The sequence below is a fragment of the Phycodurus eques genome, chromosome 10 (genome assembly GCF_024500275.1).
Source record: "Phycodurus eques isolate BA_2022a chromosome 10, UOR_Pequ_1.1, whole genome shotgun sequence".
Taxonomy (NCBI): Eukaryota; Metazoa; Chordata; class Actinopteri; order Syngnathiformes; family Syngnathidae; genus Phycodurus; species Phycodurus eques.
This window is the reverse complement of record NC_084534.1, coordinates 24,573,174-24,591,802: the sequence shown is the minus strand read 5'-3', so window position 1 is coordinate 24,591,802 and position 18,629 is coordinate 24,573,174. Positions and strand designations below refer to the sequence as shown.

Here is an 18,629-nt window from a genome sequence, read left to right as displayed (position 1 = left end):
CAAATTTGACCCTGTGTTTAATAAAATGCATTTCAGAGTCACCAGTGTGTGTTAAGTGAAAGAAAAGGGTGCTTGTGGCGGGAATCTTGAAACTGTGAATCGGAACTGTGATCGGATGTGCGTTCCGGTCGGCCTATTGGCCACAGTGCAAAAAGACGACATTTTCCATTTGCCCTTTGCATGACTTCAACCCGTCAAACATGACGAAAATCCATTGAAAGTGCTAAAATTCATTGCTGCTGATCTAAAATTGCCCCACCGCTTATTTTCTGCTCGATAATTGTTCTTTAATTTCTTTGGCTATTCGCTGCGTGCAGACTTGACTTTCTGTCCCCGTGGGATGAATGCGGGTTCACGCAGGTCGGTGACCTTCAATTAACCTAAAACGTGATTGTCAAGATGAGTTGTTTGTTGCTCACGCATGCTAACGATTCATTTTTGGTCCGTGCGCCATTAAGCGGCTCCTCTGTAGCTTTTAATGCAGGGAGCAGTCCATTAGGGAAGCTGTGTTGTGGATTACGTTGCAACAGGCTGCTAGCAAATGCACGGATTCAGGGAGCGAGAGTGTGAACAGGCGCGGGGGCACGGGGGTGGGCTCTGCAGCTGTCAGAACAACACATCAGACGGGACCGAGCATAATCAGACAAGCCGCCCTCCCCCCACCCCTCACACCCCTTCACGCACACAAACAAACACACACACACACAGGCACGCACAGGTGTGCAGAGACTGATGAAACCGCTCTCGCTCCTCTGGTTACCAATGATGCAACTTGACAAGCTTACCACACCGCAGCTGTGATGCAACCACATCACCCGTGATTCTTGTTATTACACATTAATTACATGTGTTATTAAACTTGTACTTTGGACGTGGACGTGCAGTACACGTGTGTACTATAACTTGTGTACTATGCATACACTAACATCCATGTACTATTCCACACATGCTAAATGCATACACTTACACATGTACTATTCAAGCAGTATATATGCTTTTATTGTATCACTCTGCCTGTGTATACCCCTACTATTCCGCATGTACTATTCTACCTATACATACTCCTACTAAACCGCATGTACTATTCCACATGTAGTAATGCACATGTATTATTCCACCTGTACATACCACTAATATTCCAAACGTACAATTGCAGATGCAATATTCCACCTCTACGCACCGCTACTATTCCATGTGTGTCGTTGTTGTTCCGTACGGATAGTATCAGAGAAATGTCTGACTACAGTGCCGATGAAATTCACCAGAGATCTACGGCCAAGCGAGTCCTGCAAGGAACAGAAACACACGGCACAAATGTTTTATTTTATGTCTGCCCACAAACATTGAGACCCTTACTTTAACTGGAGCCCCCCCCCCCCCCCCCCCCACACACACACACACACACGAATACCCACTTCCAACATTACCTGATCCTCCTCTTGTTAGCTCAGTTTGACAGTCAAAGTGTAATTTTCACGAAGTGCCACAAACTGTACTATTGCGCATGCAGGTTTACACCTCTGCATCCCCCTACTATTCTGAATGTACAATTTCACATGTACAGAACTATATTGCACATGTATTTTTTCACCCATTTCCACCATTACGTCTTGTCCTCCTCCTCTACCTCAGTCAGAGAGTCAAATTGTCATTTACACAGAGGAGGAAGCGCAACAAATCCGCGCCGAGTTTATCAAGCAATTTGAATGTGATTATGCAAATGAGCGCCGCTTGATCCGTGCGGCAACAGTGTGTGGACATCTGGAGTCCGCGGCGGCTGTGATAAAGCGCCCTCGCTGGCTGCCGCGCACGTCCGCGCTGGATGTTTTTAACTGCTCAACCGTTTGATAGAATGAGAACGCTCGCATTTAAATTCCTCGCACACTACTCGGAAACTTACAGAGCACTCTGAAAAACCCAAAGGACGCAAGGAAGGGCGAGGGGAGATGTATATGTCTGTGTGCAAATATACCGTATAATTCAGCCAATTTGGGCTTTTGATAGTGATGCTTCACTCTACTTGTTTACCTCCAAGGATAACAAGTCAGTCCATCCGTTATTTATATTCTTGAATCCCAGTCGGGGTCAAAGGGAAGCTCCAGCCTATCCTAGATGAAAGGCGGGGTGCAGCCCAGACTGATCACGTGCCAATCACAGCGCTGACACTGGACCATTCGCACTCACATTGACACCGAAGGACAATTCCAGAATCTTCAATGAATAAGCATCTATGTGGTGAAGATGAATGTCCTGAATGCTGTATGGCTGGATTTACACTGTATGGTTTCAGTGATACAATTCATTTTTATTTATTTATTTTTTTTATTGTGTTCAAGTGGCGAACTTGGGATATGCTTTGTTGGCAGCGTAAATTGGAACAAATAATGATGGAATTGGATTTCTTCAGTGTGTGTACAAAACCAATGGGAAATCGGCCTCTGCCAATGCGAATACAAAGTTGGGACGTTGTGTTAAACATAAATAAAAACAGAATACAATGATTTGCAAATCATGTTCAACCTATATTTAATTGAATACACGACAAAGACACGATGTTTAATGTGCAAACTGATAAACCCTATTGTTTTTAGCAAATAATCATTAACTGAATTTTATGGCTGCAACACGTTCCCAAAAAGCTGGGACAGGTGGCAAATAAGACTGAGAAAGTTGAGGAATGCTCATCAAACACATGTTTGCAACATCCCACAGGTGAACAGGCTAATTGGGAACAGGTGGGTGCCATGATTGGTTATAAAGGGAGCTTCCCTGAATTGCTCAGTCATTCACAAGCAAAGATGGGGCGAGGTTCACCTCTTTGTGAACAAGTGCGTGAGAAAATAGTTGAACAGTTTTAGGACAATGTTCCTCAACGTACAATTGGAAGGAATTTAGGGATTTCATCAAAAACCGACATCAATGTGTTAAGGATATCGCCACATGGGCTTAGGAACACTTCAGACAACCAATGTCAGTAAATACAGTTTGGTGCTACAGCCGTAAGTGCAACTTGAAACTCTACTATGCAAAGCAAAAGCCATTTATCAACAACACCCAGAAACCCCGCCAGCTTCTCTGGACTGAGCTCATCTAAGATGGACTGATGCAACGTGGAAAGGTGTTCTGTGGTCCGACGAGTCCACATTTCAAATTATTTTTGGAAATTGTGGACGTCGTGTCCTCCGGGCCAAAGACGAACAAGAACCATCCGGACTGTTATGGATGCAAAGTTCAAAAGCCAGCATCTGTGATGCTATGGGGCTGTGTTAGTGCCCTTGGCATGGGTAACTTACACATCTGTGAAGGCACCATTAATGCTGAAAGGTACATACAGGTTTTGGAGAAACATATGCTGCCATCCAAGCAACGTATTTTTCATGGATGCCCCTGCTCATTTCAGCAAGACCACATTCTGCACGTGTTACGACAGCGTGGCTTTGTAGTAATAGAGTGCGGGTACTAGACTGGCCTGCCTGCAGTCCAGACCTGTCTCCAATTGAAAATGTGTGGTGCATTATGAAACGTAAAATACGACAACGGAGACCTCAGACTCTTGAACAGCTGAAGCTGTACATCAAGCAAGAATGGGAAAAAATTCCACCTACAAAGGTTCAACAATTTGTGTCCTCAGTTCCCAAACGTTTATTGAATGTTGTTAAAAGAAAAGGTTGATGTATCACAGTGGTAAACATGACCCTGTCCCAGCTTTTTTGGAACATGTTGCAGCCATAAAATTCTAAGTTCATGATTATTTGCTAAAAACAATAAAGTTTATCAGTTTGAACATTAAATATCTTGTCTTTGTAGTGTATTCAATTAAATATAGGTTGAACATGATTTGCAAATCATTGCATTCTGTTTTTATTTATGTTTAGCACAACGTCCCAACTCCATTGGAATTGGGGTTGTAGAAACACAGATGTATACAACTCAATGCCAAATTCACATTATCCAAATACCTGTGTCCAGTGCTTTGACTTACGAGTGACCCAACTCACAGGTTTTTTTAGATACTAGCCGGGTATATATTATTTATTCTCTGAGACAAGAAGACTAACATTATTGCAGTTTACTAAGCCTAAGTTGTGGCCGTGTCCTTCTTGTAGTGTATATCTCTATGCAGTGGACCCCACATACCTGCGGCTCGCCACTCGCAGAGTCACTTATCCACGGATTTTTTTTTTTCAATATTATTTCAAAATGTTTTCAAAAATGTATCTTTTTTTTTTTCAATATTTTTCTTTTTTTTTCTTTTAGTTTTTTTCTTCTCTCGGGGGAAACGAACCCTGAAAACACTTGTTGGAGGTTTATCCCTGCTTATTCATGAATGTTTGGGCTTAAAAAACATCCATCCATCCATCCATTTTCTGAGCCGCTTCTCCTCACTAGGGTCGCGGGCGTGCTGGAGCCTATCCCAGCTGTCATCGGGCAGGAGGCGGGGTACACCCTGAACTGGTTGCCAGCCAATCGCAGGGCACATACAAACAGACAACCATTCGCACTCACAGTCACACCTACGGGCAATTTAGAGTCTCCAATTTATGCATGTTTTTGGGATGTGGGAGGAAACCGCAGTGCCCGGAGAAAACCCACGCAGGCACGGGGAGAACATACAAACTCCACACAGTCGGGGCCGGGGATTGAACCCGGGTCCTCAGAACTGTGAGGCTGACGCTCTAACCAGTCGGCCACCGTGCCGCCGCTTAAAAAACAAATCTGCAAATTTTCGTTGTTCGCAGGGAATATGGACGGGGGCTAGACCGTGAGCAGCAGAAATCCGTGGCTTTTTTGGGGGGGTTTGTCTGTGTCTGTTTTATACTGCCCCCTGGTGGCCATTGTGCTTACACCAGAAGGACCAGCACAATCTCAATGTACTTACTGTATTAAAGTATCAAATCACGATGCACAAACGTCAAGATACCACTATACACCGATTGGTGACGTATACACACCTGCGTCTGCCCAAACAACAAACACATTAAGCAAACAACCATTGTTCATCTAAACTGTACAATGAAAGTATAGACAATTCCATATGATGTAAATATGCTACATTAGTGGCGTATCTATGATTAAATAAGAAACATAATCGTATTTAAATCAATCGGGGAAGAGTCAGGTAAGCCCGATTAAACTCTATATATCTTTTATATATGTATTATTAATACACTTTTTTTTAAAATTGGATCTAGGCATTAAATCAGCATTGGACACTTCCAGACCAACACATGTACAAACGTATCAGGACATCTACAGGAAGTGAAGAATTACAATTTGCGTCCGCAGGTAAGAGCGCCGTGCCGGGCTTCACTGTCGACCCGAGCCAGCTGAAGGGCGACATGTACCGCACGGCGCTGAAGAAGAGCTCGCAGGGCTTCGGCTTCACCATCATCGGGGGCGACCGCACCGACGAGTTCCTGCAAGTGAAAAACGTCTTCAGTGACGGCCCCGCTGCCCACGACAACAAAATGGCCTCTGGTGAGGAACACAAAGCGACACAAGACTCTACCAGATGTGGAAAGAAATGAATCCCGTTTCAACTACAGATTGAACTTTTTAGGTTACCGGGTGTTGTTTGACTGAAAGACTTTGGGGAGGTTATTCAAAAGAGTCCTGGACTGGCGTAAGAATCCTGTTCTGTGTCTCCAACCTTGTGCCCTAACCCTAAGTCTGAACATAACCCCTTACCCTAACCCCAAATGTAGCCCTTATCTTAACCCGAATCCCAACCAACATGATTTTAAAGGGTATCTGTAATAAACTGGATATATACAGTGGATATAAAGTCTACACACCCTTATTGTAATATAAAAAACTGAGATCAAGTTACATCATTTTCAAACTCTTTTCCACCCATAATGTAACCTGTACAACTCCATTTTCGAGAGGGGAAGTTCAAGTAAACAACTGCAATAATATGCTTGCACAAGTGTGCCCACCCTCAGATAACTGGGATGCGTTCACAATTAACCAATCACATTCAAACTTGTCTTAAATGGGAGTCAGCACACACACGCTAACATTTTATTTTTATTTTTATTTTTTGCTTTCGAGCAGAAGCCCACAGGTTTTGTGTTTTGTTCTGCGTTACAAATTCTCACAAACACTTTTGTTATGGTCCGATGAAACCAAGGTTAAACGTTTTGCCCACAATTCCAAAAGGTATGTTTGGCTCAAACGCAACATTGTTAACCACCGAAAAGCACAATACTTACAGTGGTGCAAGTTTGTGGCAGCGTCATGCTTTGGAGCTGATTTTCTTCAGATGGAACTGGGGCCTTAAATAATGTAGAGATAATTATGAACAGTTCCAAATCACAGTGTTAGCACAAAACGTTCGAGACTTCTGTCAGGAAAAGCCCACTAGAACAGCTGGGATCTACATGTGGTTAGTCAGAGACACTTTAAATAGTGGCAGATGGGTGCAGACTCCAATTTAACATGAGTTTCATTGTGAAATGGCAATTTTGAACTCAGCCACATCCCAGTTATAGGAAGGTTTGCACACTCCTGCAATTTTTTTTTTTTTTTTTTTACCTCTCGATAAGATTTTTAATAAGCAAATGAGCTGTACAGGTTATAGGTCACAATGGTGGGGGGAAAAAATGTTGAAATGATTTACCTTGGCATTTGAACAGGGGTGTGTAGATTTTCTAAAGCCTTTGTATGTTCCAAGATGCTCCAGTGTTACAGTTAAGAGTTGATGTTGTAGAAGCAATCTTTTTCAAACTCCAAATATTTATTTTTCACAATCTCAGCAAGAAGCGACAAAACAGACGACCGCTGAGGTTAAAGCGTCAGGATTCGCACATTTCCAAACTCTTCACCAGTTCAACGTCAAATTCCAGGCCTTTCTCTTGTCTGTGGTCTTGTCCGTGTATTGTTGTTCCATGTCAACACATTTAAGATGGTTAACAGGGCTTTGGTCAAAAGCATTAGCCTAACACTGTGGAATACAATACTCTCCTGACCTTGACATTCATTGCCTTGCTGCAGTCTTGAGTGTGCTGAGATGAAGCCAGCTGCCTCCGTGATATCAGCAAAGAAGATTGATGGGCCTCGGAATATTTCAAAGGCATAATCCCGGTGACAGTGAGAGGAACGTGGCTTGATTTGATTTCACTGTTCTTGCATTCTAGGTGATGTGATCGTGGAAATTAATGGATTATGCGTTCTGGGGAAGACCCATCCGGAGGTGGTGCAGATGTTCCAGTCCATTCCCGTCAACCAGTACGCGGGCATGGTCCTCTGCCGCGGCTACCCGCTTCCCCCGGACGTGGATCTCAACACCGACGACCCTCTGCCGCCGCCTCCACCGCCGGCCAACCACCCACCGCAGGCGCTGCACGGTGGCGAGGTGGTGACGGCCGTGCCGCTCATCAACGGGCAGCCGCTTTTGGTCAAAGGCGACGTCCTGCACGGCTCTTCCCAGGAGCTCCACTACGTCACCACCGACTCCAGCGGCCGGCCGGTCGTCGCCGCCTTGCCCAATGGCAGGCAGGGCGACTCGTCCGCTGGGATGCTCCAACCGGAGCTGGTGAGCGTGCCGCTGATCAAGGGGCCAGGCGGGTTCGGCTTCGCCATCGCCGACTGCCCGCTGGGCCAGAAGGTGAAGATGATCCTGGACGTACAGTGGTGCCGCGGCCTTCAGAAAGGGGACGTCATCAAGGAGATCAACAGGCAGAATGTGCAGACGCTGAGCCACGCGCAGGTGGTGGACATCCTCAAAGACTTCCCCGTGGGGAGTGAGGTCGAAGTGCTTGTGCTGCGTGGAGGTAGGGCGTTAATTTTTCAGGTTTTATCTTCCTAAATCTTTGAGATGTTAGTCATATATAAAGCCCCTGTTTATCGTGGAGGGATACATTCCAGACCACCAGTTCTAGGTGAAAATCTGCGCTATGGATAGACCATTTCAAATACTTTTTTATATAGTTTTATATAAGTCCTGAGTCCTAAGTTTTTGACGGCCGACAAATCAAATTTCGAGGTTACAAACGGCGTGCGATGAACTAGTTTGTGTAGCGGCGTAAGAATACGTCTTCATGCGTTCTGTTTTTGCTGTGCTTATTGTTTTTCATTCGACTGTAATATTTATGAAGAACCTAGAAGTGTTTTTCACTTAACTGTGAATTATGATTTACGACGGCGCTAGCGTAAGTTAGTGATCGATTCCTCCGCCGCGTTCTGACTTGCATAGAAGTCGTAGGAACAGAATTCTGTCGTCTAAACTGAGTCCTCCATGTAATCGGTTACGGAGTGCATCATTTTCACATTAAAATTCCCAAATAAAGAGAGAGTTACCATATTTACTTCCTCCTTCCACATTTCTCAACTGATTAAAAACCTCCAACTTGAAATTGTTCAGCTCATTCACAAACTGAACTATTTATTACATTCCCCAAACTCCTGTATTTTGACCCTAAAACCCCAAATTAAGAGACATTTTACATATTTACCTCTTCATTGCACATTTCGCAGCCAATTCAAACTATTTCAACTTCAAGCTGTTCAGCTCATTTATGACATATACGGGCGGCGCTATTATCACATACCCAAATTTCCCACTTCTTTGCAACAAAATTCCCCAAATAAAACATATTTTACGTACTTACCTCCTCCTTCCACAATTTTCAACCGATTCAAACCATTCCAATTTTAAATTGTTCAGCCTCATCAGGACACAAATGGAACTATTCATCACTTCCTAAAAATGTCAACAATTTCACAACATAGTTCTCCAATTGAGAGAACGTTAACATAGTTATCTTGGGAAGTAAAGAAAGGGAAAGAAAGTAAAGAAAGAAAGGCAAAACATTCCTTCCTCCACATTTCTCACTGATTCAAACATTACAACTTCAAGTCTCACGTTCTACATTAAAACAATTCAATTACTGTAATTCCTACAGGATTTCACGTCAGCGTCGGCTCGTCGCCATTCACATGCAATTCCTACAGAAATTAGTTTCTCTGTTACATTAAATATGTCGTATGTCGTAAACCCAGGGCCGCCTGTAATAGAGTGTTTCCAGCATTTTTCTTCTTAAAGCTCCAATTACAGCACAGCAACAACAAAATCTGATATAATCCCTCCCGCTGTTCCCATCCGTCACCCCCACCAACTACCACTCACTCCGCCCGCTTCCAGCCATACTCCACCACTTTCCATCAGGCTCCATTAACCCCTCATCACGCCAAGTCCCCTGCGAGGTCCCCTCAGGCTCCCGAGGACTGTTTGTTAATCGAGTTTATGCAGTGAGTGGGGAACAATCCGAGTGCTTGAGATACATAGCATACAAGCAGAGAGAATGGGGGGTATTATCGGTCAGTGAATAATCGGCCGTCTTAGCAGTCCCGCTCGGACCGCATTGTCGTCCCTGTGCACAAGCGCCACGCTCCCTGTCCATCTTTAATCACATGCATGTGCATCGAACGTTAATGGAGCCAGAGCAGCTTTTTCACTTCCGCTCAGGGAGGGAGTGCCATCTCGTGGAAAGGCGCATTTGACAGATTTCTTTTTCTCTCCTCGTAGGTCAAACGTCGCCTGTGAAGAGTCTCAAGCCTGTGAGTAGAAGCACTTTTATTTGGGGGGGTTCCTTTGTGGAATCAGCACTAGGTTTAATTTCCAAGCCCATTGTCGTCCCACCGGTTTTAACCGCTAAGCCTCCGCGGCGCCAAATTAAATGATGGAAATGTGAATGTTGATTATGATTCTGAGCGCCTCCTTTTGTTTTGCCCTGGAAAAGTCTTAATTGCTTCCTGTCTCAGTTTAGGGGGATCTTAGCGACCATTGTCAGGGGATTGGCATGCTAATGAAGCATGGATGAGCGCCCTTTTTGGATAGGGCACTGTTATTAATACAACAAAAAATTGTAATAAAAGAAGTTGCCCCTTTTAGGATGAGGAGGCAAGTCAAATCTTGAGGGAAATCTCAATCCTGCAGCTTAGAACCCTCAGCAATTGCAGCAAAGTGAAAAATGCCCTTTGTCCTTCCTGAAAAGAGATTTTACTGCCGCTATCAACACAGCAGAACCTCCAAAACGGAACACAATCGGTTCTTATTGTTGGGTCTCATTTCTCAACAACAACAAAAATCCCATTGGAAATAATGTAAAGTGAATTAATTCGGTTCCAGGTTCACACTGTCACCGTCATAATACTTTTATTGACTGTAAAGGCAATGTTTTGAGACACTTTTTTCAAACTTGGAATTGGATTTTGATGGAAGAAAAGTTAACCACAATATAATACAAGTAAAATAAAGTAAAACTGCTCGTCCTTTGAAGACCCGACAATGGAGAGACAACAGTAAGGTGTTTGCAGAGCGATACTGTCACCTAGTGGCAATTTAGGCATTTGCTTTCAAAGGTGTGTTTACAGTAACGTATGCTTAGTAAGTTTATTTGCGCACAGTACAGTAGTCTGCTGAGCAGACAAAGTTTAATTTCTGTGTCTATTTTGCTACACTACTGTGACAGCAACCATGAAAGCCAAAGAAAAAGCAAATCACACTTTTTTTGTTAATGACGTCTTACGTGATGTCACACATGTAGATGGTTTGAACTCCTCAAGTTGTATTGAGTTGAACTGTGTATGTATCACTTTTGAGGGATTTGACTATGGTGGTTGGAAAAAAAAGGATCCAGCTCTGAATGTAAACTAAATGGATGGATAACCTTTTCCCCACGTCATCCGTACAGAGGCAGGAAATGACGGCCAGCACAGAGACACTGGACGCCATCGGCGATTCGGCTCCCCATGCGCTACATTACCACTCCAACACGAGTACCCTGCGTGCTGCCGCAGCCGACTCCCCCAAGCGAGACGCCACCGAGATGTACCTGAAATCCAAAGCCCTGCTGGAGAGCAGACGTAAGCCCGTCGTCACACTTGCGACCAGTAGACACAATGTGCAAAAGTGACAATGGTTGACCTGTTTTGTCTTCCACAGAGCCCCACACCAAAGACATTGATGTGTTCCTCAAGAGGGATATCGAGACGGGCTTTGGCTTCCGTGTTCTGGGCGGAGAAGGTCCACAGCAGCCAGTAAGTATACGGAACATCACCGCAAACAATAAAAAGAATCAGAAACTTATATAGTTCCGTTCCAATGCCGATCAAGTAATTTTAGTTGGAACGTGTTGTTTACGTCTGCTAACGCCAAAGGTAAGCGTTTAACCTTACTAGATTTGACACTAGCTAGCTAACCGCTATTCTCATCAACAGTTGAATTATTTTCATACTCTGGCCTTGTTGGCCTGACATTTTGCTGCTCCTCAGATTAATATAGTCCGGCGGCAGCAACAAACCGGTGAGTCAAAAGTCCTCTGTAAATTGGCCGATAGGAAGACAAGTGGCCAAAAACAGGTGATTAGCGTTTAGTCAACTTGAAGCATTAAACGTCGATGCGGAGTAGTAAAGTCGACTCGTCGACTAATCAGTTCAACCGCTATTATACATCAATATTATTTTTCATGATTTTGTCATTTTCTTTAGTGATTACTATGCTATATATTTGCAATCTCAAAATAGGCCAAAAATTGCATTTTCAGTTTGATCAGGAAATGAAACCGTAAATCTCCGTATCACAACACCCCGACACAGTTGGCGCACACCCTCTCACCAACACACACCTTCCAAAATAAACCAATCAAAACAAAGCCTTTGAGACCCAATAAAGGCATCCGCTTTAGCCAAACGTGCAAGTTAAACCCGAACACCACATCAAAGATTTACCCTGCCTAGTCACAGTTTACTATTCACAAATTCACCTCAACTATTTACATTTCACAGATCCTATCCTCAACTATTTTCTTTAAAAAAAAACTCACACCTGTTCATGTTTTTGTGCTCCTTATACAATGTTTTTAAACTGCCACAAGGTGGCGCAAAAGCCTTTGCGATTAGGAAAGTAGTAATTTGTGTCGAGGAAGTATGGTGAAGTGATGCATATCGATTGAGAAACAAACATCTTTGAATATTGGGGGAGCTAAGTAGTCTGGGTTGTTAGTGGAAATCACGGACAGACTTCGCCACATGCCACACACACATGAGAGTAATGTTGTAAGATGAGTTTGTAATTATATTAAAATGTGTTGGGATCATAGTTAGCGGAATGTTTACGGTCTAGACTCTTAATTTAGACAATTCTAAACACTTTGTGAGGGTGTCAATTACTCGCTTTTTCTTGCTATTCGCAACTGGGCTCGGTCTCTATTGCCTGCGGATCGCACAGGTTTCGTGTATTGCATACAAAAGTTACACACGAGCAAACGAAAACAGTAAAAAGAATTTTAACTCTTGGAGGCAGCAGTTCATAAACTAGACTGTATGTGGCTCGCGCACACATCACAAAAAAAATATATTATGAGGAGCAGAGTACAAAGAAAGTTACCTTAAACCAAAGATGAATCCTGTCTACAAGCGCAACAGATCCCCATTGATACTGTATATCGTGATATCCCAATGACAGGTTCAAAGGTACTAACCCCTCGCCAGAACGTGTTCCCCCAGGTGTACATCGGGGCCATCGTGCCCAACGGCGCCGCGGAAAAGGACGGCCGCCTGCGGGCCGGAGACGAACTCATCGGCATCGACGGCGTGATGGTGAAAGGCCGCTCACACAAGCAAGTGCTGGACCTCATGACCAACGCCGCCCGCAACGGTCAAGTCATGCTAACGGTGCGCAGGAAAGTCATCTACAGAGGTGAGCGTGTGATGCCGGCACTAGCAGCGATAAATCCCACAATGCATCAGTTTGCGTCAGTCTTGACATCTCCCAAAACACCCAGTGTAGTTATCACAGTTCGTACAGAATTTTTTCCGTCCGGTTTACCTCTGTTCTTGCCGTTTCTGCGTATTTCTTCATAATAGTCATTTTTATTTTGTTTTAAACTATAACATAACAGTAGATTCGGACATGTGGTCGTTCTACAATGTTGTGTGTGTTCATGTTTATGTTGCGGGGAACTAAGCGACTTATTCCGCCTAGTCTGCCCAGGTTTTTGCAGTTTCTCTGTCATTGAAACACCGTTTTCATCCAAACAAACAACGACGACAACACTGTTTTAATTAGTGTTAATTGAAAAAAGACCTTTACTTGGCATAATTGAATCCCTTGAATCGTTTCACCCCAGACACCACAGAGGAGGAGGAAATGGCGCCGACGCTGGTGAACGGCTCCCCCAAACTACCTCGGTTGCCCATGCCCAGCGCCCTTGACCACGAGTCCTTCGACATCACGCTGCACCGCAAAGACACCGAGGGTTTCGGTTTCGTCATCCTCACATCCAAGAGCAGACCCCCGCACGGAGGTGAGCTAGTCTGCGGTTCTTGGACCTTCTTCAATTTGCATGTTGAATATTAATGAGAAATCCAGCGGTCTCAACTGCCAGGTGAAAAAGACCAACTAGAATAGCTTGAAAAAGGGCATCCTGGGCATTTTTAACCCAAAACGTCTTGCAAACCCCATAAATGGTCATAAAAGATTATAAAAATACAAAAAATAAAAACAGTTGATTGCATGGGACCTTTAAAGACATTCGTTGTTCATGAAGAAAGTCAGTAAACTGCAGCATATTTCTGTTTGAGGTGTAAATGTTTTTGTCTTGTCTGACTTGTTCCCCTCTCACCCCCCTCTCAGTTATCCCGCACAAGATCGGCCGCATCATCGAAGGCAGCCCGACGGACCGTTGTGGCCTGCTGCACGTCGGCGACCGCATCTCGGCCGTCAACGGTCGCTCCATCCTGGAGCTCTCGCACAACGACATCGTCCAGCTCATCAAGGACGCCGGCAACGTGGTCACGCTCACTGTGGTGCCCGAGGACGGTGGGTTTCGCTCTCTCCAAATGTCCAAAATCAGTTTTTCGGGGGGCTGAAGGTGCTCACATCAGCAAGGAACTCAAAGCATGCGAGAAGTTGCTATAAATATTTTAGCATCTGCATTAAATATGTAGGTTTTGGTGGAGAATTGCAAAAGGGTTGAATAACTTCAAATAAATAACACGATTATATCACTGTGGTGCCCCAACTAGATGATTGTGTCCTCCTTGAGTGTAAAATATTTGTGATTATGTGACTTTGAGTCTGTTAACTGTTGGGATCTCAAATATTTTAGAGTACAAGGGTCCCCCATCTGGTGCCAGTTCCGCTCGACAGAGTCCAGCTCTTCAGCACCGAGCCATCGGCCAACGCTCGGCGCTACAGGATGAACGGTAAGGAATTTAGTACAAAGTCAGAATTTTCATTTGTATTTTGGCTATTTCTTTGTGTATACCTTTTTACAATTGTATGATAAGCCAGTGGGGGAAAATTTTAAAGATGACAGAACTAAAAAAAGTTAATATTTACAGACAAAAGTGGTAAGGTTCACCACTGGTTTTGTTGTTTGTTCAGTCTTTAATTTTTTTTATGGAACAGATTTATTTTATTTCCATTATTTTAATTATGTGTCAAACTTATCTTCGAAAAACAAAAACAAAAAAAACAGCCTCTGGTCCACAGAAATACAAACATTTTCAAACAAAATTCACCATAATCTAGGATGCGATTACGAAATGTAAATGTCCGAACCATCCGACACAACATCCACACTGCTTTGGTCCACTAAGCCTCGAGCATTGCATTTGTTTTTCTTTCACTTTGCAAAATGGATCTTGTAGTGTTTTGCCTGCAGCATGTTGCATGTACACTAATGTGTCCAACTGACAAGGTGTGTGTGTGTGTGTGTGTGTGTGTGTGCGCGCGCGCATGTGTGTGTGTGACAGCTACAACCTGGACCTGGAAGACAAACGAGATGGCATCTCCTGGTCCGAACACAAAAACATCCCAGTGGAGCAGGGGGCTCTGTGTGTGACCGGACCCAACCAGGTGACAATGATTTATATTCTCAAGACTTTAAAACGTTATTTTGGTGTTGATTTCGGGAAAATCACAGAGACTGGGCTGACGGGGACCCCAGGCGAGACCAGATGAGGTCGGGGTCCCGTCCCATCTTCCGCGTTCAACACTTTAATTAAAACTCTGGTGCTTTGAGTAAAAATAGTTCCTTTGGTGTCAAAATTTGGCTAAGGTCATCAAATATCACAATTTCCCGCATCTGAGCCGCTCTGATCACAAAGAGCAAAACTTGGCCTGTATACAAAACTGAAAATAATGCCTTTTTTCTGATTGGTCAATCCTGGATGGGTTGATATATATATATATTTTATATATAGTTGGCAGACAACTGACTATATTTGGCAAATGCTTTCTGTACTAGCTTCTTTAATAGTGTCATATGTATGATCTAATTGGTTTGAATCGCTTGTTTGTACGGACGTCTGTGATTCTCTTTCATGATGTCACTCTTCCTTTAGTTTAACACTTCTTGCAGTTCAACCCACTATAGGTTCACTTGATTACATTTAGATCCACAACACTTCCAACTTTATTTGTTAAAAACACACTTGTGAGTTAAAACATTAATATATTTTACAAGACAAAAGATTAAAAGGATTATGAAAAGGAAAGGGGGTGGGGGGACAACGTATGTGCATATGAGTGTTGCCACGTTGTGATTGCGCTGCGTAGGGCTGTGTGACCGTTGAGCTGGACAGGAGCCCCAGAGGCTTCGGCTTTAGCCTGCGAGGGGGCACCGAGTACAACATGGGTCTGTACATTCTGAGACTGGCTGAGGATGGCCCCGCCCAGCTGGATGGAAGGATCCATGTGAGTCATGACGCTTTACTTTATGCAACGCGGTTGTGTGTTCATGTGTGACGCTGGTGTGTGTGTGGAGTGTCGTATCACAAACTGAGCCACTGAGAACTCGAGTGGGCTTCAATTCAATGGAGATTGTGCTCCTCATTCTGGTGTGTGCACCATGACCTCCTGAGGGCAGTATAATGAAGACATAGAGACACACACAAAGAAGAGTTTTACAACTGACTCAATAAGCTGCAGTAATACAAGTCATTTTTTTGCAAAGGATAAAGAATATATGCCTGTGAGTATTGTTGTATTGTCTGTAGGGGTGTCACTATCAAAACTTTTTAGAATTGATTCTCCAATTGATTATTGGTCTAAGTGTATGGTATAAATTTGGTGTACAGAATTTAAAACAGCAAAATGATAAACGTTAGCAATAGCGATTAGCATTAACGTGCTAGCAAAAAAACGCGAGCTACCACTCAGCTTACTCATGTACTTACTTATATGTACATTGTACATCTAACAGTATCTTTAAAAAATCACTTACAGATGCTCCTCTGTCGGTTTTGGCAAAGTTTATCAGTGGCCCAACAATGTGTCCATCTGCAATAACTGTCTGCTGAGTGAAACAGTGGTTGTGTTTTTTATTTTATCTTATTTTTGGGGGGGGGGTTTCCCGCCAGAGCTTCGAGGCAGAAATTTAGCTGTTTTTGAAGTCGACCTTGCTGAGTTATTCAAATTTTATTTTTTTATTTTTCCAGCTCTAATTGTTGTCTACATCTTTCAACAGTGCAGTTGTTATTCATCATCTTTCATTAAATATTGATAGATCAGACGAGGGTTTTGAATAATTTAAAATCAGAGGAAAGCAACAATTTCTGTTAAGAGAAGTATCCAGAAGAAGTAGGCAAATCATCGCCCGCCATATACTGTAAATCACCCAGCTATAAATCCCCCAGATTTTATTGCGGCCATAAAGCTTTAACTCACTCCCCTGTAAAATGGAGCTAATTAACCCACTCTAGTTCTCAGCGGGCTCAATTGTACACGTGTTTTACTGTGAGTCTTGTGTGAGGAGTGTGTATCAATCTTGTAGTACAGGTGTATCTGTACTTGTAGCACTTGCGTATCTCTATGTAATGCTTTTCTGAGGAGCGTATACCAGAAAAGTACTTTTGTACTTGTGTGTGTTTTTGCGTTTCTGTTTTTCTATTTGCCCTTTTCAACTCACTTCAGGGAGACATGATTCAGTCTTTCAGTCTTTGTTGTCGCAGAAATCCAATGAAATCCAATTTTCAACATTTTCTGTTATGAAAAGAGACACGAAATGCGAAAAAGAAAATTCTGCCATCACCGGCAACAGCATGGATCCAACTAATGAATTGTGTTTGGACAAGCGCCCCTCGTAGTGGAAAGGCTGTAGATGCTACGCTATGTTTCAAGCATTACACGAAGTAAACAGCAGTAGTTTGTTGTCACATTGTTGTACATAAAGCCACAATCAGATCCCTGTTGTTACTTTCATATGTTGACCCCCAATCTAAGAGCTTCGTAAACTAAAAGAATCATCACACTGGGAGGTAATTATCATATTGTTACAAGCTGGTGCAGGAAAGAGAAAAGAACAGACGCTCCTCACGGGCAATCCATCTTTTGTGGTCTGGCGGCATGCAGGGAAACGTCAGCCGTGATTAGGAGATGACGGATCGACATGCTGACTGTCTCATCTCCATTAATAGAGGCTTCCTCGGGGCTCTCACGTGGGTTTGTTTGAGTTTGTGTGCTGTAAATCAGCGGTTCTCAAACCAAGCGGGTCCGCGAGCCATGGCTAGGTCCACAAAATAATTTGCAATGAATTACAGGGGTACCTTGACTCACAAATTTGATTGGCTCCATGACTAATCTTGCAACTCAGTTTGCTAATATAGCAAATCAATTTTCCATATTGAAATGCCATTAATTCATTCCAGTCTCCCCCTCCTCAATTATTATTATTTTTGGCTATGTGCTGTTAATAAAGACAAATACTACTGTATTGTATAAAAACATAATAGGAGGTGAGACTGTGTGTGAGTTGTGGCCTACAGCAGCTCCTTGCATGTGTTTCCATTTTGTATTTGTGTGTTTGACTCAATAAACGGCTGAAAGTGCATCGCGGCTCCGGCTCCCCATGCCTACATGTTGAAGATTACAGTACCTAAATTGCTTCCTTTTTTTCACCTCACAATAAACTCTCTTTTATTTACAATAGTCTCTTGAGCGGTCGGAAAAGTCGCTAAATGTAGCGACCAAATCACTCAGTTCTCAACAGTGACTCTGCTTTCGTAGGCTAGCTCCTTTCTCTTTGCCGCCATGTTGTTGTTGTTGTTTTTTTAAACTAAACATGCCATGAATATTTGGGTTGAAACATAAAAATAAAAATAATTCCCATCAAGACCCTTGCTGATAATTATTGACCAGTACGGTGTGCGTTTCCTGGGCCAGGTCGGAGACGAGATCGTGGAGATCAACGGCGAGCCGGCCCGCGGCATTTCGCACACGCGCGCCATCGAGCTGATCCAAGCGGGAGGAAGCAAAGTGGCGCTGCTGCTCCGACCCGGCGCCGGCCTGACTCAAGATGCCAGTAAGTGCTCAGCGACGTCCACCCTTTAAGTGGCACACCCTTAGATACGGATGTGTTGACAATATCACATGTTTGATGCTTTATTGTTTTTCATTTAAAACAGTAATAGTGAGGGGGAAAAATTTTTCAAGATGGATGAACTAATACTTTAAAAATGCATTAATGCTAAAATGACAGGGTCAACATCCAGGAATGGACAAATCCGATACACATTATAGAGCAAATAACAATATACAAATGTTACTATATAATATACTAACACTTTATTAAGTTAATACATTTTCATTTAAATTTCCTTAGTTTTTATACACGTTAAGG

General features: G+C 43.3%; 1 protein-coding gene across 3 annotated transcripts in view; it reads left to right on the top strand.

Annotated features, from left to right (window-relative positions):
• Positions 1 to 18,629, top strand: part of LOC133408365 (membrane-associated guanylate kinase, WW and PDZ domain-containing protein 3-like) — a 120,952-nt gene that overhangs the window by 98,795 nt on the left and 3,528 nt on the right. For all 3 annotated transcript variants that reach the window (XM_061687170.1, XM_061687171.1, XM_061687172.1), the window contains exons 10-21: positions 5,287 to 5,478; positions 7,140 to 7,775; positions 9,530 to 9,561; positions 10,698 to 10,869; positions 10,949 to 11,043; positions 12,496 to 12,703; positions 13,134 to 13,310; positions 13,640 to 13,825; positions 14,115 to 14,211; positions 14,764 to 14,866; positions 15,569 to 15,706; positions 18,173 to 18,311. In XM_061687170.1, the coding sequence (XP_061543154.1) occupies positions 5,287 to 5,478; positions 7,140 to 7,775; positions 9,530 to 9,561; positions 10,698 to 10,869; positions 10,949 to 11,043; positions 12,496 to 12,703; positions 13,134 to 13,310; positions 13,640 to 13,825; positions 14,115 to 14,211; positions 14,764 to 14,866; positions 15,569 to 15,706; positions 18,173 to 18,311 (2,175 nt within the window). The remainder of the gene's footprint in view (positions 1 to 5,286; positions 5,479 to 7,139; positions 7,776 to 9,529; positions 9,562 to 10,697; positions 10,870 to 10,948; positions 11,044 to 12,495; positions 12,704 to 13,133; positions 13,311 to 13,639; positions 13,826 to 14,114; positions 14,212 to 14,763; positions 14,867 to 15,568; positions 15,707 to 18,172; positions 18,312 to 18,629) is intronic.